At 41.7% G+C, this 23,892-nt stretch overlaps 1 protein-coding gene across 2 annotated transcripts in view; it reads right to left on the bottom strand.

Annotated features, from left to right (window-relative positions):
* The window catches only part of LOC141167053 (complement C3-like), a 439,340-nt gene that overhangs the window by 9,931 nt on the left and 405,517 nt on the right, over nucleotides 1-23,892 (bottom strand). For both annotated transcript variants that reach the window (XM_073654379.1, XM_073654380.1), the window contains exons 35-40: nucleotides 21,927-22,016; nucleotides 19,849-19,954; nucleotides 11,221-11,310; nucleotides 10,914-10,997; nucleotides 3,809-3,892; nucleotides 3,477-3,615 (exon numbers count right to left, since the gene is read on the bottom strand). In XM_073654379.1, coding sequence (XP_073510480.1) covers nucleotides 3,477-3,615; nucleotides 3,809-3,892; nucleotides 10,914-10,997; nucleotides 11,221-11,310; nucleotides 19,849-19,954; nucleotides 21,927-22,016 — 593 coding nt within the window. The remainder of the gene's footprint in view (nucleotides 1-3,476; nucleotides 3,616-3,808; nucleotides 3,893-10,913; nucleotides 10,998-11,220; nucleotides 11,311-19,848; nucleotides 19,955-21,926; nucleotides 22,017-23,892) is intronic.

Genomic DNA, 23,892 nt, shown 5'->3' with positions numbered 1-23,892 from the left:
AACCCTCAAGTCCATGTTCAAAAAGGTGGTTTCTAAGGACGGAAGGGATTGGGACATGTTGCTTCCCTATTTGATGTTCGCCATCCGTGAGGTGCCCCAGGCTTCCACAGGGTTTTCTCCCTTTGGAGTTATTGTACGGCAGACACCCTAGGGGTCTGTTGGACATAGCCAAAGAGATGTAGGAACAAGAGCCGACTCCACATAGGAGTATAATAGAACACGTGGCTAGAATGCAGGACCGATTGCGGCGGTCATGCCCATTGTGAAAGAACATCTGTTAGATGCCCAGGCAGCCCAGAGGCGCAAATATAATAAAAGAGCCATGGTCAGGTCTTTTAACAAGGGTGATCGGGTGTTAGTATTGGTACTCACAGCTGAGAGTAAGCTCATGGCCAAGTGGCAAGGGCCATATGAGGTTCAAGAAAAGGTGGGGGAGGTAAATTACTGGGTGTATCAGCCCGGAAGGAGGAAACCTGAGCAGCTTTACCATGTAAACCTGCTAAAACCTTGGAAAGATCGAGAGTGTTTAGTTACCGACGTCACTTCGGGCATACCTTCTGCCAGGGATGCATCCAGAGGAGAGGTCAGGATAAGTGATGCTCTCACTAAATAGCAGCGACGGGAGGCTCGCTCGCTGGTGCAGCAGAATACCGACGTGCTCTCAGAGATACCGGGTAGGACTACAGTTCTCCAACATGACATTGTCACCGATCCTGGGGTACAGGTGCGAATGAGACCATACCAGGTACCCGAAGCCCGGAGGCAAGCCATCACGGCTGAGGAAAATGAAATGCTCCAGTTAGGCATCATCAAGGAATTACGGAGTGAGTGGGCTAGCCCCATCGTACTGTTTCCGAAACCAGACTAATCGTTACGCTTCTGTAACGATTTCCAGAAATTAAATGAAGTGTCGAAGTTTGACCTTTATCCAATGCCCAGGGTGGATGAGCTTATTGAGAGACTGGGGCAGGCCCAGTACTTTACTACGCTCGATCTCACCAAGGGTTCCTAGCAGGTACCTCTCACGAAATCGGCAAAGGAAAAGACCGCCTTTATAACTCCGGAGGGTCTATATCACTATGTGGTCTTACCTTTTGGGTTACATGGGGCCCCGGCTACATTCCAGAGGTTGATAGACATAGTGCTCAAGCCCCACCAGGAGTACACGTCCGCGTATCTACAGTAGATGATATTATCATATTTAGCACCGACTGGAATACGCATCTATCCCCGGTACAAGTGGTGCTGGATTCTCTCAGAGCCGCGGGGTTAACGGCAAACCCAAAAAAATGTGCGATAGGGCTAGAGGAAGCCCGATATTTGGGGTATGTGATTGGCCGAGGAGTTAGCAAGCCCCAAATCAATAAAGTTGAGTCCATAAAAAACTGGCCTAAACCGTCAAGTACAAAGCAGGTGAGGGTGTTCCTTGGCATCCTTGGGTATCACCGTCGGTTTATACCTAATTTTGCTGGGAGAACGGCGGCCCTGACTGATCTCTTGAAAGGAAAAAAATCGGTAATGGTTCGGTGGAACCCTCAGGAAGAAGAAGCCTTTCAGTCCATGAAGTTGGCCGTGTGGACAGTCGGTCCTCATCAGCCCCAACTTCAAGGAAACCTTCATTTTACAGACAGATGCCTTGGAGGTAGGCCTAGGGGCGGTATTGTCACAAAAAGTGAATGGTGAAGAGCACCCGGTCACCTACTTGAGTAGAAAACTTATCCCAGCAGAGAAAAACTGTAGCGTGGTAGAGAAGGAGTGTTTAGCTATTAAGTGGGCCTGGGAATCACTACGTTATTATTTACTCGGGCGTCTGTTCTGCTTGGTGACGGACCACTCACCCTTGGTATGGATGAGGAATGCCAAGGAGAGGAATGCGCGAGTCACCAGGTGGTTCCTGTTACTGCAAAATTTCAGTTTCTTTGTAGAACATCGCCCTGGGAAGTCGCAATCAAACGCGGATGCCCAGTCCCAGGCACCTTGTATGGTGTCAAATGTTCAACCCCATAAGTTTGAACAGTGGGGGGGGGGATATGTGAGGCAGTGACCGGGATCATATATGAGGGACGTTATATATCCCCCAGAATGTGTACAGAGACCTATTAAATCCATTGGAGTGCATTGCAGTCAAAAACTCACCTGCAGCTGCAATGCAGGAATGAAGGTGAGCAATCACCTGGTCAGGCTATCTGGCTAAGGCAGATTATGTAAAACCCGGCAGGGCCTTCATTTCTTAGAGGAGGCTACAGGAAGGCAGTGGGGTGGCCTCCTCCCTCCAACCCGGGTTTTCCAGTGGCTCTTGCCACAGGTCCTTTAAAAACCCTGCACTAAGGATTAGTGTTGTTCAGTGTTGGGACCTGCTAGAAACATAACAGGAAAGTTTGGGCGGGCTTGTGAGTAGCTGAACCCACGCCTGGGAAGGCTCTGCACCCGTCAGGCTCTGAGCAGCCCGGCGCGGCCGTTGCCCATGGCAACCGTTGTTTATGGACTTATGTTAACCCGGTTGCGAACCAGAGGACTTTCTGTTTACCCGTGAGTCTGCTGAATAAAGCTGTTTATGTTGGACTTGCTTGGGTCACTGCCTTAGTTACTGCACAGTGTGAACACCGCCGCTTTATAGTCACTAAAAAGAATATGTCTCTTAAATTTAAAATCGCTCCAAGCTTTTATGCTTTCTAACATGCTAACAAAATAAAATACCCTTATGAGAAAAATTTCAGATGTAAAGTAAAATTTTGATGAATGCAATTCATTAGCTTTTATGTAGTGTAACAATGTGGCTTAAGAGTATAGAAATTCAGTTTAAAAATGGCTTTTTCAAAAGTTTCATCAAATTGAGATTATTTACTCAAATAAACACAAAACATATTGACCTAAATTCACCACTAATACAAAGTACAATGTGTCACATAAAAACTAACTTAAAATCTTTCAGATATTTAGAAGCATTGCATATTCATTACCCTATAAAGTAACAGATGACAGATTTGAGAAATGGGGCGTGGCCATGAATGCCAAAAATTGTTACCTCTTTTATGGGGTTAAAACAGTCTATCATAGATGGGAGCAGAATATGACTAAGATGTATAAGTTTATCACCCTCAAATTAACTGTTAAATTGCTGGGCAGCATGGTGGCTCAGTGGTTAGCATTGTTGTTTTGCAGCACTGGGGTCCTGGGTTCATATCCCACCAAGGACAACATCTGCAATTTTTTATGTTCTTCCGGGTTCGCCCCCACATTCCAAAGACATATTGATAGGGAATCTATATTGTGAGCCCCAATGGGGACAGTGATAGTATTGTATGTAAAGCACTATGGAATTAATGGTGCTATATAAATGAGTAAAATAAATAAATTGTAGCATTACCTTTTCATATATGTTATGGGGCCCTATGATTTAAGTATATAACTATGATTATTGTTTTCATGCATCACAATTTTCATACCATTAATTCACTATTTTCACATCCACTTACCCAGAAGAACCAATGTGCCACAGATCTTTACTCACTCCCCAGACAACATAGTCTCGCCCGACCACCAAGTTTAAGGCTTTGTTACATTTGGCGTGACTAATAAAATCACGTTTGTCATTAACAGTAACTACATCTGTTCCTGGAAATGGAAAATTAGAATATAATAGCATATAAAAATGTTATACTGTACTGTACATAAGCAAGTAGAGCACTATAGAAAATATTCATAATTAAAATAATTATAAAGCATACTGATCAGCTTCTGAATGCACGGGAGATAAAAATGATCTATACCTACAGATGGCATCATGTAACCACAACCTTTAACTTACCTACTTTAATGACTGTTTTAATTGTCATCACATAGACGTAATAGTTTTCTTTCTTCTCAATGTTGTTCAGTGTTAGTTTATAGGCTAGAACGGAGATATATGTAATCAATTTTTCTTACTTTGTAAAGAACATACAATATATTTTAACCACAACCGTTCCCTGAGGGGACCTGCTGGTAACATGGGCATGACAGTACACAGTACCTGTCTCCTCTGTTTCCACTCCAGTCGCTGTGCAAAACATTGTAGCCTTTTTACTCTTTGGATTTCTGGTATTACCCCACCTAGAAGATTTGGGATTAATTCCTGGCTGGTTAGAATTTTTCTCTGTGCCTATGTGAGCCATGGATGTTCTTATTCTTAAGTCCTGAGAATCAGCCTCCGACTGCCAGTTATAGTCTTAACTCTCTCTGGTTAACTTCTGCTGCTCAGTTCCTGAATTGAGTTTTGATACTCTTGCTGACCTCAACTGATTACTGACGATTCTTCTGGTTTAAAAATTTGTCCCTTTTAAACTCTCGTGGTTCTAACCCAGTGACCTGACTATTCCTGTCAGTCTGCTCCACCAGTCAGAGGCTACTCCGAGGACTCAGCCCAGGGCACCTATACAGTGTAAGTTATAATTGATCCCTATGCCTGTGTGAGTCATGAATTGGGCTGCTCCCTATTTAAACTCCTGAGAATCAGCCTCCGGCTGCCAGTTATTGTCTGTGCTGTCTCTTGTTGACTCCTGCTACTCAGCTCCTGTAGTGCCTTTTGATTCTCATTCTAACGTCATATGATTACTGGCAATACTACTGTCTTACAATTTTGACTCTTTTAAACTCTCCTGGTTCTAACCCAATGACCTGATCATTCCTGCCAGCCTGCTCCATCAGTCGGAGCTTACTCCGAGGACTCGGCCTCTACATCCCTATACAGAAGTTAAAGAGGGAAAACCATGCTCCCCTGTGACCTGATAGAGTAGCTAGCACAACGCCTGTCCTTAGAAGCCTCATTTAGAGCTGCATGGTGACCACAAACATTATTTTTGCTTTTTTTGGCACTTCAGTTTTTTCATTCAAGAACCATAACTTTATTTCTCCATATAGAGGAAACCATTAAAGGAGGTCTAGAGGGGGTCCAAAAATTGGTCAAATCCATAAAAACAGCTCTGAAATGTCATGTGAATAGCATGGGGAAGACCCCTGGAAGCATCACTGAATCCCAGGTCACTGCTGTGAACAATGTTGTCAGAGGTATTACGCCACTTTTATGGACTGACAATAAAACATACAAAAAACGAATCAAAAATGTGTACAAAAAGGACAATAAAATTGATTTGCCTTGAAAAAATATTCTTTGCAGGACTTGTATATAAGACAAAATAAATAACAGAAAAAAAATGCTCCTTCACACCTTGGTCTATATTCAAACGTACCGTTTTTGCACTTTTGCATTGCTTTCAACGATGAAAAATACATTCATCAATAAATGTAATTTTAACATTTTTCTACCTTTTCTGGCCATGTGGTGTGTGAGACATGATCAGACACATCCTGTTTCATTTATGGAGTAGGGCCTCTGAAAGCCACAAACACTATTCTTACAGGGCCATCAGGTAGTGTTGCACGATGATCACCCTGGTGATAGTGATATGGTGGTGGAGGATGAGGAGAAGGAGGAGGACGAAATAAAAAAGGCAAAATCCTGAAGCGCATACCCATATCTGGATGTGAAAAGGTGCATGGAAATAGACCCCCTTAAAAAAAACACTGGATTTGAGTTTATGTTTCGCTGCTGTCATCCGGTGGTAATGAGAAGTCTGGGCCAATCCAGGCCTTGTTCATTTTTATAAAAGTCAGCCTGTCGGCATTTTCAATACCCCTGGCAGCACTAAAAGCCTGCTCTGACAAAACGCTAGCAGCAGGGCAGGCCAGGACCTCCAATGCATAGTGAGAAAGTTCATGCCACATGTCCAGATTGGATTCCCAAAAGTTGTAAGGCACAGAGGAATCACAGAGGATGCTGGTACAATTGGCAAGGTACTCCTTCCAAAACTTTTCCCTCCTTGTCAACGTACCCCATGCATCAGGGCCTGGGCGCTGGGAGGGTCTGAGAAAACTGTCCCACACCTTTGACAGTGTTCCCCTGGTTCTTATACATCTGGTTTGTTTCTCCCTTGCCTGTACTCCTTGGTTGTTCAAGGAACTGTGGCCTCTGCCGCCGGCATTGCCAGATGGGAATTTTTTAAATAATTCTTCAACAAGTGCCTTCTGGTACTGCAACATTTTATTAGACCTCTCCACCATGGCAAGGAGAGATAGAAAGTTCTCCTTGTAGCGTGGGTCTAGAAGTGTGACCAACCAGTATCTACTGTTGCCCAAAATGCGTACAATGCGAGGGTCACAGGAAAGGCAGTGAAACATAAACTCAGTCATGTGTGTGTGTCAGACTGCTAACTGCCGTGACTTCCCTGTCCTCACGAAGAGCATGACTGTCCATGTTCTCCTCATCCTCCTCCTGGTCCTCCTCCTCATCTTCCCTCTCCTCTTCAGGCCACTCACGCTGAACATAATGTGCTGTGTATAGTTCCTTGCTCTATCTTATCATGCTCCACCTGCAAAGCGGGATGGTGACGCTAATTATGGCGGCATCAGCACTCACAGATGTTAGACATCCATGCCCACTCATCAGCTCTTATGTGCGGAGGCTGACCGTAATACCGACGGGCGTTCTGGAGCTGGTAATCAAAACCTGACCTCCGCTGCTCATAAATTCATGCCAACATATGCAACGTTGAGTTCCAACACGTGGTGACATTGCACACCAGTCGGTGAGCTAGAAGCTGCAAATGCTGCTGAAGCACTACCAGGGCGATGGAAGCTGTAGTTGACTTATGGAAATGGGCGCATACTCGGCACACTTTCACAAACAGCTCAGACAGATACGGGTAGGTTTTGAGAAACCTCTTGACCACTAAGTTGAGCACATGGGCCAGGCATGGTACGTGTGCGAGGTTGCCAAGCTTCAGAGCCGCCACCAGGTTCCGGCCATTGTCACATATGACCATGCCTGGTACTAGGTTCATGGGTAAGAGCCACAGGTTTGCCTACTCTATTACAGCTTTCAACAACTCTGCAGTGTTGTGTGTTTTGTCACCTAAACAGATTAGCTTCAGCAGTGCCTGTTGCCACTTGGCCGAGGCATTGCTGCAGTTCCTCCACCTTGCGACTGATGTGGTCATTTCAGAGATGGAGGCTGTAGAGGAGGAGGAGGAGGTGCAGGAACTGCTGTAGAAGGGGTGGGAACCCTGATTGAACCAGGGCCTACAATACTTGGCATAGGTAGCAGGTGTTCCGTACAAGGGTCCGACTGGGTCCCGGCATCCACAATATTCACCCAGTGTGCCATCAGTGAAATGTACCATCCCTGGCCACAAAGCACTTGTTCACGTGTTCGTGTTTAGGTGGACCTTCACAGTAACTGCATTGATGAGGGCACGGGTAATGTTCTGGGACATTTGCTTGTCAAATCCAAATAAAGAAATGTAAATAAAATTAAAATATAACTTTTATTGTCTATTTGTAATAAAATCACGAACAAACACATACATACATTATAGATTATTAAAAAGGCCAGATGGTTGCATACAGCAGCACTAGTTTTATTGCTGCAGTGCCATCTCAATATTTAGCTAATTGCTAATCAAACAAGTTTGTTGACTGTTTATACATATAACACCATTGTATATTAATATGGTATATGGTATATTATATTCAGTACGCTCCACCCTTTTAACACCTTATATCAGAAAACCATCTCTGTGGTGTTAATCTTCTTGTTTCTTATATGCTGTGAACACTACCTAATACTACTCTTGAATAGTCTAGAGCACATAGCCTGTTGCCCCAGGCTGTAATAGCATAGAGTACAAATGATGACCAAGATCTAATAGGATGTTGAGACATAGGATAATAGCCAAATATTATTATCATCGTTATTATTGGTCACCGAGACAACAGGCTTCCTCATTAATCCATCAGCAATTAAGCATTGATTGATTCCATATGTGGCATTTGCATTTGCTAGTTGTTGCTTTGAACACACAACATGCGGTCAAAGGAGCTCTCAAAGGAAGAGAAACAGACCATGATTAGTCTGAAAAAAAAAGAAGAAATCTGTCACGGGTATGTCAGAAGTGATAGTCGCCCTGCAGTTGGTTTCAGCAGATCTCTACGTTTGGCCTTCTTAGAGGCTGTCTCTAACACCCAGCAGCTACCTTCCTCTGGCTAATTAACACCCTGGCCTGGGTGAATAAATACCTGCTGTGGATCAGAGGGAGGTGTCGGTGATATTCATTACTTGTGAAGGCATGAGCGAGAGTAGCACTTCTTCCTCTCTGGTGTTTGAGGACGTGTGTGTATTTGTCTGGAGTCGTCTAAAGCTAAGCAATTTTCCCTTGTTTGTCTTCTCTTGTTGTCTTCAGTGTTCAGTGGGGATTGACTAGTGCTCATCCCCTTCCTTCCTTAGCCAGGGCCAAATGCTAGGGAAAGGCAGGGAGAGGAACGCGTGCGGAGATTGGTGAAGAACCAATATAAGCACGTTAGGGGAGACAGGGTGATATTCTATCAGCCAGGAGGTCTCTACTCCCCCTTTTCCTTAGAGTCTTGGCTTCCTTTCCCTCTTCCCTTTGTGATACACTAAGTCTTTCCCACACCTTGAGTGACAAAATCCATCAGAGAGAGAGTAGAAATGTTAGGAGTGGCCAAATCAACAGTTTGATACATTCTGCAAAAAAAAAAAGAGCTCACTGGTGAGATTGAGAACTCAAAAAGGCCTGAATGACCCCTTCACAACATCCACCCAAGTGAAAAACACTCTCCAGAAAGTAGGTGTTTCAGTATCTAAGTCTTACTATAAGGAGAAGACTTCATGAGAGCAAATACAGAGGAGTCAGCACAAGGTTCAAAGAACTAATCAGCCTTAAAAATAGAAAAGTCTGATTAGACTTTGCCAAAAAACATCTAAAGAAACCAGCCCAATTCTGGAAAACATTCTTTGGATAGATAAAACTAAGAAAAAAAAAGTGTGGAGAAGGTTTGGAAAGGCTCATGATCCAAAGCACAGCACATCCTCTGCAAAACATAGCGGAGGCAGTGTGATGGCATGGTCACGCACAGTTTCCAATGACACTGGGTCACTAGTGTTTATTGATGATGTGACTGAAGACACAAGCAACCGGATGAATTCTGTGTGTACAGGGCGATACTTTCTACTCAGATTCATCCAAATGCAGCAAGGTTGATTGGACGGCGCTTCACAGGACAGATGGATAATCACCCAAAACATACTGCGAAAGCAAAGCAGTGGAATATTCTGCAATGACCGAGTCAATGACCAGGTCTCAACCCCATCGAGCAGCATTTCACATGCTGAAGAAAAAACTCAAGGTAGAACGACTCACAACAAGCAACAATTGAAGTCAGTTACAGTAAAAGCCAGCAAAGTCTCACACAGGAGGAAACCCCTTTTAACAAAGTTATGGATTTTTTAGCCACTAAAATATAAAAGAAAATTACACGATATATCGTATTTTTTGGACTATAAGATGAATTTTTTCTCCCCAAATTTGGGAGGAAAATGGGGGTGTGTCTTAAAGTACAAATGTAGCTTACCAGGGAGCAGCTGCAGTGGAATAAGATCACCGAAGGTAGGGTCGCTGCTGCAGAAAGCTGGTAGTGGTGGCAGCAGGAATGGGGTGATGCTGTGGGCCCCCGGCTGGGAGGAGGGGGTGTTCATCAGTGCGAGGCTAAGACAGTCCCCCAGCTTTCAGAAAATTTCAGCGGAGTACCCACATTTCCCATTGTTTCACTGTGGTGAACTCCAGGAAAATGGCTACCAGAGGCGGCGCATGCACAGATTGAGATCTCGAGTCTCGAGATCTCATCTACCGAGATCTCAATCTGTGCATGCTCCACCTCTGGCGGCAATTTTCCCAAAGTTCACCGCAATGAAAACAATGAGAAGTGCGGGGACTCCGCCGACATTTCCTGAAAGCCCAGGGCCCATCGCAGCCTCACACCACCTCACACCCCCTCCTTCCAGCCTGGGACCTGCAGCATCGCCCAACTCCTGCAGCCACCGCCAGCTTCCTGCAGAAGCAACCCTGCCTCCCGTGACCCCCCTGCTCCACTATAGCTGCCCCCCAAGGTAAGCTACCTTAAAATTAGACTATAATACGCAACACCATTTTATTAACAAAAATGTTTTTCCTTTTTTCCTCCTCAAAATTTGGGGTGCATCTTATAGTCTGGTGTGTCTTATAGTCCGTAAAACATGGTAGGTATTTTCGGAATTAAACTGACTGGTAGAATCATTTGGCCAGTTTATTTTACAGCACGATAAGTGCCATAGAAGCTAAATCTCCAAAAATCGGCCAGATTGCATTTTATTCATCATTTCATTCCACTTTATTATTATATATTAAATTGAAAAGTGTCATTCAAAACTACAACTCTTTTAGATAAAAACAAGCCCTCCTCATGTGACTATATTAATGTAAAAATAAAATAGTTATGGCTCTTTGAAAAAGGAAAGTAAAAAATGTAAAGCTCAAAAATCACCAGAAGGGCTTAAATATATTGACATCTGGGCAGGTGCCCAAAGCACCAGAAAGGAGGTGGGAATTCTCCTTTTATCTCTGAAAGTTGTAAGAAAGAAGGTAATTAGTGATTGCTAAAATGTTCAAGTTACGAATATTAAGAACATTTATGTAAAAATAATAAAGAAATAGAAATGGTAATAATACATTTATAAGTATGAAACGTTACCCCTTAGACCTCAGTCCAGAGCCTCTCATCTAGCTAAATCAGTTCTCATACTTTGCACTGACGAGGGCCAACAGCCCGAAACACCGTGTCTGCAAATTGAGATTCTGATTTGGCTTTTATCCTAAGTCATATTGCAAGACTCGTTAAAGGGTTGATTGTGACTTGTGGGATTGCTGCTTCCAATAGGTGGCGCTATAGAGTACAAGTCCTCTTTTTCTCTGAAGAGGCAATTTGCATAAGTATGAAATAAAATCGTAATAACCCTCCCGATAATAACAATATGCTGCTCTCACCGTAATCCACCCCAGGTTCACAAGCCTTGTTTACACGGGCAAGAGCGTTCACTTCCTCCAGCTGTTGCTGCAAAAAGCAGTTCTCTGAAAGGAGGACGAATGGACAATATAAAGACTCTTTCACTATGAAAAACAAATTTCAAATTCTCAACAATAGCCATCACATAAGGAATAAATTAATAAAAAGTTAATATGTATCAAACAATTACTATTTGACAAAAAAAAAAGTCTAGTTTAGAGAGTTACACTTTAATGAAACCATTGGTTCCATAAAATAAGTGTATATTATACTTATTTCCTCCACTACCTTCTGCACAGCGGCAAATTTCTCCTTTGCAAATCTTGCCCAGAAGTTTGCTCTTGTCGTCCACATGGTAGAATTTAGTACAACGTCTTTCTGTTGGTTAAAAAAAACATAAACAATACTTTTTCTAATGAATCAAGATAATTTCTTGTTGAGTTGATTAGTGAATGCTGGAATGCTGATTGATTAAGATTAGGAGATTAAAAGATCTGCCGAAATTCAAATTCAGCAGATTATCTCGAATTTGGCTGAGAATTTCAATTTGTCATCACATAATACATGTGGTCTAATCAGTGCTGGTGGTGACAAAGAGAAGACTGAAGATAAGACCAGGACCAAAGGAAGGGAGCCAGAGGAGGACTGAGTAAGGAGTTGGATGGCAGGACAGGTAATGGGCAAGGTGAGTATAGTATCTCTTCAATTTTAATCCCTTCCTAACCCTTGAAAAGAACATAGCAAAATCGTGGCCGGCTGCCATTTTGCTGTATTCAAATCAATCAGATAGTGAAAAATTGTTTCATTACTTTTTCACTTTGATAGTAGCTAATTTGTTCCTGCTCCATAAATAAAAAGATCACTTTTAGTGATGATCGAGCATGCTCATTGCTTGAGATTTACGAGCATGCTCGGGGGAGCACCTATTATCTTCAGCGTGCTCGGGCGTTAAGTTTTCGTCGCTTAGTGAACATGATTTGCGACTGTTTGACATCTTTAATAGATGTGAGGAATGCTGGAAAAACAGACTGAAGATAATAGGTGCTCGCCCGAGCATGCTCGTAAATCTCGAGCATCGAGCATGCTCGCTCATCACTAATCACTTTAGAATGGCTGGTGAAAAATCTATTGATTTTTTCTTTTTGCAAAGGAAAAAGCTCTTGATGCTCCCCAGGTGGGATAATTTTTTCCACCACCCTATGTGAAAAAGCCTTGGCTTCGTCCATTTGCACAGCCTGTGTATAAACACAAGCAATGCTGGTATTTACCATCAAAGAGGGAGAAAATGCGGACCATTTTTACAATTTAATAAGCCTAAATGTCTACTATTGAAATTTGTAGACTGTTGATTACCCCCGATTACCAGCCGATTTCACATAGCCAGATAGCATAAGTCAAGCTTAAGGCCGTGTTTACATTAAAAAGCTCAAAAGGGGCTCAATACATTCTTAGGAGACCTAATGGTGTGATAAACATCTTTTTGGGCAATTTTAAGCTTCAAATTATTGAGATTACTTACAAATTTATTTGCCGCAAATCAAGGTTTGGGGAAAATGTAATTAATCTGGGGAATTGCATTTTATAAGATCCGCTTATATCTAGTACTAGGGTTATAGTTAGGGTTTGGAAAAGGGTTAGGGTTGAAAATAGGGTTAAGCCTAGAGCTAGGAATTGATATGGGTCAAGGTAGGGTTAAATTTTGAACTAGAGATAGGGCTAGCATTATGGATAAGTACTTGGTTCAGGTCTAGGGTAATAAAATCATTACATCTAAAAAAACAGCACATAAATATGATAAAACCATAATTGAAAAAAAAAATAGAAACGTACAACTTTATTTTTAAAGTTTTATGTCTAATTTTTGTAAAAAATTTGAATCCAGTGATCTGAAACAATTTACGATTAACTTTCTGATGAGTGCCAAAAATGGCAACCAACATTTCGCACACTGACGTTGGGCATCAGCGGTTGGGCCTATCGATAATGTCTTGCAGATGTTACATCATTGATAGCACAGCTAATCAGAATGGACTAACAGAGATAAAAGCATAGGCTGGGAATTCAGCGGCAATTTTGTGGCGAATCTGGATAGTGAGACAATCTCACAGTTCAAACCTTAGCCATGAAGAGAGGGAGAGAAAGCCATAAAACTGAACCAATTCTACAAATGGTGTGAGACAGAAGCAGAAAATATTTGTTACCATCCTTTTACGCTATAGCCATATATGTTGATGTTGCTTTGATAGTACTAAGGCTACATCTATATTAAAGAGCTTGAAAGGGCTTGTATAAAATTCAAGGAGACTTCAAGGTGGTATAACTATTTGTCCAAAATAGATTATTTTATATCAATTTCTAATTTAAGACTCATATGGTCTTCATTTAACAGGCTTTTACATTGAATACGGACAATTAAAAAAAAAATCTATTTTCAAAAATATCCATATTGACCTTTGATCATTGAAGTTAAAATGGCAGACAGTGGCGTCAGTTAGAAATGGGCAAAACCTTGCAGGACATTGGTCCGCGGCCAACGGATGGTAGCCCTCAAAACCACATCCTATGTTCCATAATCCACAGTGTCTCTTCTGATTTGTTAACCATGTACAACATTTTCTTTCGGACATGAAGTTACTCCAGCCCTACTAATCAGAAGAGATGTTGTGGATGTTGTCAGGTAGGAGGCAGCTTGCTGGACTTCCATCTGGCAGCCAAGGAATACTTATGTGACAGCAGGACTAGGATCCTATGAATCGATTCACTCATCTCCTATGTCAGGTGAAGATTGGACAGATTAAGGCTCATATCAGTACATGAACAATAATCACAAATTAAACATTTTTTACACCTTCACTGTCCTGAGCCTGTTTTCACCTTCCTGACCAGGCTAAATTTTACAATTCTGACCAGTATCACCATTCTGAAGTTATAACTCTAGAACGCTTTAACATATCACAGTGATTCTGAGATTGTTTTTTTCATGACACAATGTACTTTATGTTAGTGATAAATTAAGATCGAAATTTTTTGCATTTATTTGTTAAAATATCACAATTTTTGTGAAAAATTTTGCAACTTTCAAACTTTCAATTTTTATATGCTTAAACCAGTTAGTCATGCTATAGAAAACATTTATATACAATATTTGCATTTGCCATATGTCTATTTTACATTTGCATCATTTATTAAACATAACTTTTTTTTCGTTAGGAAGTTAAAATGGTTAGAAGTAAGAAATACGAATTTCTTATTTTTCCAACAAAATTTACAAAACCATTTTTTCTTAGGGATCACATCATGTTTGAAGTGATTTTGAGGGGCCTATATGACAGAAAATACCCAAATGTGATACCATTTTAAAAACTGCATCCTTCAGAGTGCTCAAAACCACATTTAAGAAATGTATTAACCCTTCAGGTGTTTTATAGGAATTAAAGCAATGTGGAAGGAAAAAATAATAATTTAAATATTTCCCTCAAAAATTAATTCAACCCCAAATTTAGCATTTTTACAAGGGAAAAGGAGAAAATGGACCATACAATTTGTTGTACAATTGATCATGAGTATGCCGATACCCTATATGTGGTGGAATACTACTGTTTGGGCACACTGCAGGGCTTGGAATGGAATGAGCGCCATTTGATTTTTGGAGCGCAAAATTGGCTGGAATAGATAGCTGGTGCCATGTCTCATTAGCAGAGCCCCTGATGTGCATAAACAGTGGAAACCCCACACAAGTGACCCAATTTTGGAAACTTCACCCCTCAATGAACTTATCTAGAGCTGTATTTTTTATTTTCATTAGGGTAACAGGAAAAAATGGACCATATATTTTGTTGTGCAATTTGTCCTGAGTACATTGATAGCTCATATGTGGGGGAAAACTACTGTTTGGGCACACAGCAGGGCACGGAAGGGAAGGAGCGCCAATTGAAATGTGGAACACAATTTTGGCTGGAACAGATTGCGGATGCCATATCACATTTGAAGAGCCCCTGACATGCCAAAACAGTAAAAATCTGTGATCTCATTTTCGAAACTACACCTCTTGAGTAATTTCTCTAGTGGTATAGCAAGCATTTTTAACCCTCAAGTGATTCACAGAACTGTATAACATTGGGCCGAGTCAATGGAAAATTACAATTTTTCCCACTAAAATGTTACTTTGGCCTCAAATATCATCAAAAAGTATAATAGCATAAAATGAACCACAAAATATGTTACACAATTTCTCCTGAGTAAGCCAATACCACATATGTGGTCGAAAACTATTTTAGAAGCACAGTGCAACGCTCAGTAGTACAAAAATATTGTTTTGGCCAAAGTTTTTACATTGTCACACAGAGAAATGAATAAAAGTTGCACCAAAATTTGTCACACAATTTCGGCTAAATATGGCAATACCCCATATTGGGCTCTATAGTACTGCTTAGCCACATGACAATACTCAGAACGGAAGGAGCACTATTTGACTCTTAGAGAACAAATCATCATAGAATAGTTTGTGTACTCTATATACAGAGCACCTATGTGCCAGAAGAGCAGAATCCCCCTTCAAGTGACCCCATTTTGTAAATTACACCTCTCTCAGAATTTATGTACTGGTGCAATGATGATTTTGACTCCATGAGTGTTTTCCAGAAACAAGCAGCAGTGAATGTTGGTGAGTGAAAATTGCAAGTCAGCCAGTGTAGTGCCCATACATTGCCGTGCCCAGTATGTTGTAGTGCTCATACATTGTGCCCAGCTTGTGCTTCTGGAGACAAGGACCCCGTAAATTAAGAGGGCTCTCATTGCTACAGAAGTGCCAAACATGGATACTAATGCAGTTTAGGCACACTGTGGGGCTCAGAAGGGAGGAGGGAATTTGGATTTGAGAGAGCAGAATTGACTGGATTTATTTTGGGGGGCAAGCAGCCAAGTCGCTTTTCCAAAGCCTTTGTGCTACCAGTAACGTGGAAGCCCTCTATATTTACACTGATAGATGATAGACCTGAGTGTCGGCTTTTTTTGTGGATTGAGTTGAAGCTTTTATTGGGAACATTTTACATAACATTTGGGATCACATTTATCCTGCTCTCTACATTGAGAACTTACATTGAGGTTTCCATCTAAATCTCCAAATGATGTGGAAAAACCCGAGGGATCCATTCACTATAATGAGGCAGCAGAGTTACTCTGGACTCTGTCTGGCTTCTGTTCAGCGGTGTCCTTCTTTTCAGAAGTGCACAAAACTGTGGCCGAACGCCCCTTTATTCACGCTTAAAAGATGGATACCACCGGATCATATGCCAGACGGAGTCCACTGTGCCTCCATTTACTTCATTATAGGGAATCTTCTGCTGGGGGTTCTGTCTGAATCACATATTTCAGAGATTTACACAGAAACCCCGGTGTAAGTGACGCGCCCCCTGGGCCGTGTGGGGAACCCGGAACCGGGCCTTTTGTGGGATGCTCGGGGTTGTAGTCACTGTGGCGATGACCCGGTCCCGTGGCTCAGGGTGGTCAAACCAGTGGCAGTCTATGGAGGTGGTTTTCATTATTTTCAAATGTCCGACTACGCCACCCGTGGATTGCGGTCAGAGTGAACCGCCGCTGCAGGGCAGACTACTGGGGCTGGTGTTAGTGAGCAGCTCAGGAATGGTATAACTCCCCACGGGAGGAGTGTAGCCCCAGGGCAGTGTAGGTGAACGATGGGGGTGACGGTGCGCGGGAATAATGACTCAGAGTCTCCGTAATGCAGTCCAGTGTCTTTACTCACAGTTCATTACTCCACGTTACTACGGCCGGCTGTAACTTCCCGCGTCGCACTGTGCTCACCAGGTGAGGAGCTCGGCCAACTCCCAGATATCTCCGGAGTGTTTCACAGGACCCCCTTTGCGTATCCTTCCTCTGGCCTGTCATACCCCACCAATGACCACGTTTCTGTCTGGCTGCCTCGGGCATTCTCTGGGTAAACCTCGGCGCCAGTTTCCCTGACCATATGTGGTGCCTTCCTAGCGGGTATAGTGAGGGGCTGCACCACATGAAGTGTCACAGCCTCCGGTTTCTAGCTGAGGGTAGTTCCCCGCCTCCACTAGTTTCGGGGACCGGTCTCCCCCTTGGCCTGACCGCTCTACACAGGCAGATGCGGGCGTATGGTGGCTACCAGCCGGTCCACACTCCTGGGGCCCCTTCTTTCCTCTATGTTCCTGGAGCCTCCTCCGCTCCTCTTCATTTCTTCTCCCCCAACTCGCTCTCTCTCTTCAGTGCTGACTGGGCCTCACAGGCTAGACCCGCGTCCGGAGCAGAGCTCCACAGAGTCCTGCTCTGTCACATCTTCTCTCTCTGAACTCAACTCTGATCTAAGATGGTGCCACCTTTTGTACCTCTCTCTAGGTGCACCCAGGAACTGCTTCCTCCCTGCTCCTGCACTACCGGGGTCCCCCTTCCTCGGTGTTCCCTCCACCCACTCCAGCCAGGGACAGGGACTGTCGTGCTCTACTTGGAGCATATCGGTCGACCTGCCCCCCAGAAATGTGGTGTAATGCATGCAGGTGTCGGGGTCCTGATCCACACTCCATCCTTACCTGAGAGTGAGATATCGCACATCTGGCTGAGATGCAATACCTCTGTAGCAACCGAGCCCTCGGGGTGCTACATAAGCACTCAGCGCAGAGCGCAGGATAAATGTGAGCAGTGCCTTAGTTAGATCTTTGGGACGCAGAATGAACAAATCAGCAGCAGGTGAAGAACTGCTTTTATTTCTTTTTTACACTGTTCCTCGTGTGGTATAAGTGATTAGACTACTTTATTCTTCAGGTCGGTGCGATTACAGAGATACTAGATTTATATCAGATTTTCATGTTGGCTGTTGACACACACTTTAGGCTAAGTGCCCATGATGCAGAAATGCTCCGGATTTTTTCCTGAGCGTTTCTGCATCTCCCTGGCAGAAAAAACTTATGCGGATTGTACATGTGGATTGTACATGCGTTTTTCCTGCCAGGGACATGCGGATGTGAAGCGTTCTTCACATGGATTTCCGCATGCGGGTTGACAAGCGATTTTAGCATCACTTGGAAAGTGCTTGTCAACTTGGTCACACTATATAAATCTATGCAAACAGCATGGATTTATATACTGTGACCTTAAAGAATGGTTAAAAATAAAAAATAAATCTATACTTACCTTCCGATGGCCCCCGGAGTCTTTATTCGCTCCGTCCTGGCTGCCGGCAGATCGCTGTACACTACACTGAAGGACCTGCCGTCACATGACTATGACGTCAGTGCAAGTCCTTCAGTCCACCGCGATCTGCCGGCAAGGGAAGACAAGCACACCGGGGGCCATCAGAAGGTAAATATAATATTTTTTATTTATTTTATTCTTTTTTTTACATGTTCTATGGTACCCGGGTCCGAAGGAGAGTCTCCTGTCCTCCACACCCAGGTACCATCCGCACATTGAAATGCATGGAATGTGCATCTACATATACAGTGATGCGTAATCCACGCGTTTCAATGAAAGTCAATGGCGGCGAAAAAGTAGCGCTTCCGCAAAATAATTTGAAGTGCTGCGGATTTTTCCGCAATGATAACCCGCAGCGGAAATTTCTGCAGGATGTGCACAGCACATGCGGATTATCATTGGGGAACATGGCAGGCCTTCTACCAAGCGTTTTTTAAATGTTTCTGCAGCGTTTTTGCCGCTGCGGAAACGCTTAAAAAACGCATCGTGGGCACACAACCTAAAACACGCTTTTTTCCCAAAATGAGTTTTCATCTCCACATTTGAGAGCTATAACTTTTCTATATTTTTGATGACAAAGTCATGTGAGGGCTTGTTTTTAGCGAGACAAGTTGATATTTTTAGTTCTACCATTTTTGGTCACAAAACATTTTTTGTTTGTTTTCTATTCTGATTTTTACAAAGAAGAATGAACAAAAACCAGCAATTCTGGAATTTTTTTTATGCCCTTCTGCATGTGATAAAATTAATAAGGAATCTTTATTCTTCTGGTCAGTACAATTACAGCGATACTACATATCATTTTCTAATGTTTTACACAATAAAAATTATTTTATCATTTTTATTTACATTTGCCTTCTTGATCGTGTTTTATTCCACTTTTTGTTCAGAGGTTTGATTAAAAATCATAGTTTTTTGCCTAATTTTTAATTATTTTTTTTTACTGTGTTCACTGAAGGGGTTAACTAATGTGACAGTTTTATGGATCAGATAGTTTCAGACACAGGGATACCAAATGTGTACTTTTTTTGTTTATTTTTGTTTCTGCATAAAATATGTATTTCTAGGTATAACCTTTTTTTTATTTAGTGACTTTTTTTTTAAAAAAGTTCATTTTTTTTAAACTTTTTTACTTAGTCCCTCTATGAGACTTTCACTTTTATTACTTTGATCGCTGGTATAATGCATTGCCATTCACCAGCATTTCAATGCATTATACCTGTCAGTGCTGCACTGACAGAAGCCTCTTAGACCATGCTTTGATCATGGTCTAAAAGGCTTTCCATAGCTTGGTGACCTGGATGTCGTCATGACGACCTCAGCTTGCCGTGATTATGTCACAGGGGCGCCGATTGGACAGGAGCCCCCTCCCAGCCTCCTAAATGTTGCGTTTGATATCGATTGCAGCATTTAGGGGTTAAACAGCCGTGCCGTTGCGGGGGTCAGTAGTCACGTAAGCCAAGCATCCGGTGGCAATTACGTGGGCACAGGTCCTGTAACTCTCATGATCTCCATGATCTGCCTATACATCATCGGTCCGGAACCCCTACCCGACCATGACGTATAGGTACGCCAAATATCGAGAAGGAGTAAAACTTATACATTTACATTTTCCCTTTGAAAAATATGTAAAAAGCATAACACATCAATGATTAAGGAATTCCATTTTTTCATGGCTTAGTTTACCTGGAGAATAATAGTCGTACACTGTGACAGATCCAGGCTGAATAAGTCCTACTTGAAAGTATTGATAGAGGTTGAATTTCAGACAAGACATATCCGTGTGAGAAACCTAAAATAAAATAATGCATAAATGCATGAAACTTAAAAAATTAGCAATGCTAAGAAACAGTTAAAAAGGACTAAATACTCAAGAAGTTTATGATTGCTGAGACACTGGTTTGTGTTTGCTCCGCTAAACTGTCGGTCGTTTCATCTTTTTTCCTTTTTTACACAATTGATGGCAAGCAACAGATCCAAGAACAGATGTGGCTCTTATGAAGATCAGAATACTATGTAGTGACACTTCTCCCCACACCCCATAAAAAGTATATTCCCAAGCTAAATATACTGTATACTGTATATACACGTGGTCAAAATTGTTGGTACCCCCCGTTTAATGAAAGAAAAACCCACAGTGGTCACAGAAATAACTTGAATCTGACAAAAGTAATAATAAATTAAAAATCTATGAAAAAAAATGAAAGTCAGTCATTGCTTTTTAACCCTGCTTCCACAGAATTTTTAAAAAAATTAAGCTCATGAAAAAGGCCTGGACAGATATGATGGTACCTCTGAAAATAATGTGACAAAAGGAACATGTTAAATCAAGTTGTGTCCACTAATTAGCATCACAGGTGTCTACAATCTTGTAATCAGTCAGTGGGCCTGTATATAGGGCTACAGACACTCACTGTGCTGTTTGGTGACATGGTGTGTACCACACTCAACATGGACCAGAGGAAGCAAAGGAAAGAGTTGTCTCAGGAGATTAGAAAGAAAATTATAGACAAGCATGTTAAAGGTAAAGGTTATAAGACCATCTCCAAGCAGCTTGATGTTCCTGTGACTACAGTTGCACATATTATTCAGAAATTTAAGATCCATGGGACTGTAGCCAACCTCCCTGGACGTGGCCGCAGGAGGAAAACTGATGACAAACCAAAGAGATGTATAATACGAATGGTAACAAAAGAGCCCAGGATAACTTCTAAAGAGATTAAAGATAAACTTCAAGCTCAAGGAACATCAGTGTCAGATCACACCATCCGTCATTGTTTGATCCAAAGTGGACTTCATGAGAGACAACCAAGGAGAACACCATTGTTGAAAAAAAATCATAAAAAAGCCAGACTGGAATTTCCCAAACTATATGTTGACAAGCCACAAAGCTTCTGGGAGAATGTCCTATGGACAGATGAGACAAAAATGGAAGTTTTTGGCAAGGCACATCAGCTCTATATTCACAGACGGAAAAATAAAGCATATCATTTTCCCTACTGTGAAACATGGAGGAGGCTCTGTTATGTTCTGGGGCTGCTTTGCTGCATCTGGCACAAGGTGTCTTGAATCTGTGCAGGGTACAATGAAATCTCAAGACTATTAAGGGATTCTAGAGAGAAATGTGCTGACCAGTGTCAGAAAGCTTGTTCTCAATCGCAGGTCATGGGTCTTGCAACCGGATAATGACCCAAAACACACAGCTTAAAACACCCAAGAATGGCTAAGAGGAAAACAATGGACTATTCTGAAGTCGCCTTCTATGAGCCCTGACCTAAATCATATTGAGCATCTTTGGAAAGAGCTGAAACATGCCGTCTGGAAAAGGCAACCTTCAACCACGAGACAACTGGAGCAGTTTGCTCATGAGGAGTGGGCCAAAATACCTGTTGAGAGGTGCAGAAGTCTCATTGACAGCTACAGGAATCGTTTGATTGCAGTGATTGCCTCAAAAGGTTGTTCAGCAAAATATTAAGTTAAGAAGAAGCATCATTTCTGTCCAGGCCGATTTCATGAGTGTAATTTTTTTTTACATGCACAGAAAAGCAATGTCTCACTTTCATTTCTTCACTTTCATAGATTTTTAATTATTACTTTTGTCATATTAAAGTTATTTCTGTGACCATTGTGGGTTTTTCTTTCATTAAACGAGGGGTACCAACAATTTTGACCACGTGTGTAGCATATTCATAAATATATAAGGTAAGAGAGGTTCCTTCACTGGTAGATCTGACTCATTTAGGCAAAAACAAGCGACTTCCTACCTTGTTTAGGTACAAAACCAATGCACCTTTATCTAACGCTCCTTTATTGATCTCAAAGTTGGAGATGTATCTGTCCACTCCTTTTTTAAGCTGTAAATAAAAAATAAACATATTTTAGTATATGTCATCTATTTTTTTAAAAAGCGTTTACTTCGAAATTGAAATGCATAATTAAGCTACTGCTAAATACTACTACAGCGTGGAACAACTTCTTTTCCAGAAGCGGTCAACCCGAAACGTCCATCTCCTTTTACTCTTCAATATGTTTGCAGATGAAGATGGAACAATAGTTTGAAACAAGTATTCCAAACAATGCTTGTTCCTTTCTTATTGGTCAGTCTAAATAGCTCAGAATTCGTAGTCAGTTTGCAAAACTAAAGAATCAAGTGGTCATGTGAGTCAACCATCAGATTAGAAGCAGATTAATAACCAGGTTTTATATGGTGGACAGAACACTTACTGTAGATTTACTGGAATATGGCTAGGATGTTTATGCAGAAGTGTGGAGGCTGATGAATGAATTGTGATGGGAGTTTCTTTTACTCATTGCTATATTACGATGGACATTTGGTATTAGTTTATATTTTTGGAAACATTTTGAAAACGAGAAAAAAAATTGAGAAATCAAAGATTGTAGAGTATGAGTATAATTGTAGAATATCGTCAACTTAAAACAATAAGATGATAGCTAGAGGTATCTTAATTATCAAATCTATGAGTTTTAGAAAATAGGAGGTGAGCTGCTTATACATAAAATGAAAGGAAAACAAAACAGCATATATATTAATTAATAAAAGTTAACCAAAATAGGGAACCAATGGATGCCATAGAGGTGTGAAGAATAGATAAATAAATTTATGAATAAATCATTTTCCCAGTACCTTGTTCGGGCCATAGGCCCTGGATGTTACAGGAATGTCTACAGGAAATTCGGTGCAACCTCATGCTGTCAGAACTCTATCTGCTCCACATGCCTCCAGCCCACTACCACTCAACCTGAACTAGACTCGAACCTCACATACTAACACTGTCTGATAAAAACCAGGAAATGATTCCCCTTCTTGCTTAACCGACCCCCTCCCAATCGGGGCTGGTCCCAAACATTTAACTGTATCTGTTCCTGCAGTCTGCTACTGGGATGATATAATCTTTCACCTACATTCCAGGACACAGCTTGAATTACTTTCCTACATTAAAAGTATGCTAACAATACTATACCTATCACATACACTAATAGGACCATCACTGCCTATCTGCCCTAATGTTCCTATCTATCACTACTTAAATCCTAAGCCATGTTCTGTTCTTTCCCTAAACCTGATCTGAGTGTACCAGGTTACCTTATGCAAATTGTCTCTTCAGAGAGAGACTTGAACTCTATAATGCCAACTGTTGGAGGCAGCAATCCTTCAAGTCAATATTGACCCTTTAACGAGTCTTGCAGTATGACTTAGAATAAAAGCCAAATCAGAATCTCAATTTGCAGACATGTTTCGGGCTGTTGGCCCTCGTCAGTGCAAAGTATGAGAACCGATTTGTCTAGGAGAGAGGCTCTGGACTTAGGTCTAAGGGGTAATGTTTCTCCTTGTGGAGAGTGACATAGCGACTCTGGCACGTCAATGTAAGGAAGTTTCTTCACCGTACAATGTATTAAACAATTAACAAGTATATGAATTAAAAGGCTGTAACGATAAAAAAATAATAATTAGAAAAGTTTAGAAGTCAACAATATTCCCTATGTAAACTCCACATTACTTTTGTATTTGGCCTGAGGAAGATACCAGTCCGGTATTGAAAGATGCAGCCATCAAAGCTTCTTGCTTTTGGGTTCTCGTAAGAATTAAAAGCTTATTTGCTCAATAAATGTTTGCCCTGAAGGGTATCTAACTGGGTTCACTTTTGGTGTTTTACACGTTGTGCAGACTTTTATAAAAAATTTGAAACATTCATTTTTAGAATAAAGTTC

Source organism: Phyllobates terribilis, unplaced genomic scaffold, assembly GCF_046119375.1.
Source record: "Phyllobates terribilis strain yellow unplaced genomic scaffold, ASM4611937v1 Scaffold_11__3_contigs__length_659146591, whole genome shotgun sequence".
Classification (NCBI taxonomy): Eukaryota; Metazoa; Chordata; class Amphibia; order Anura; family Dendrobatidae; genus Phyllobates; species Phyllobates terribilis.
Note: the sequence above shows the minus strand (reverse complement) of the source record. Positions and strands in the feature narration are given on the sequence as shown.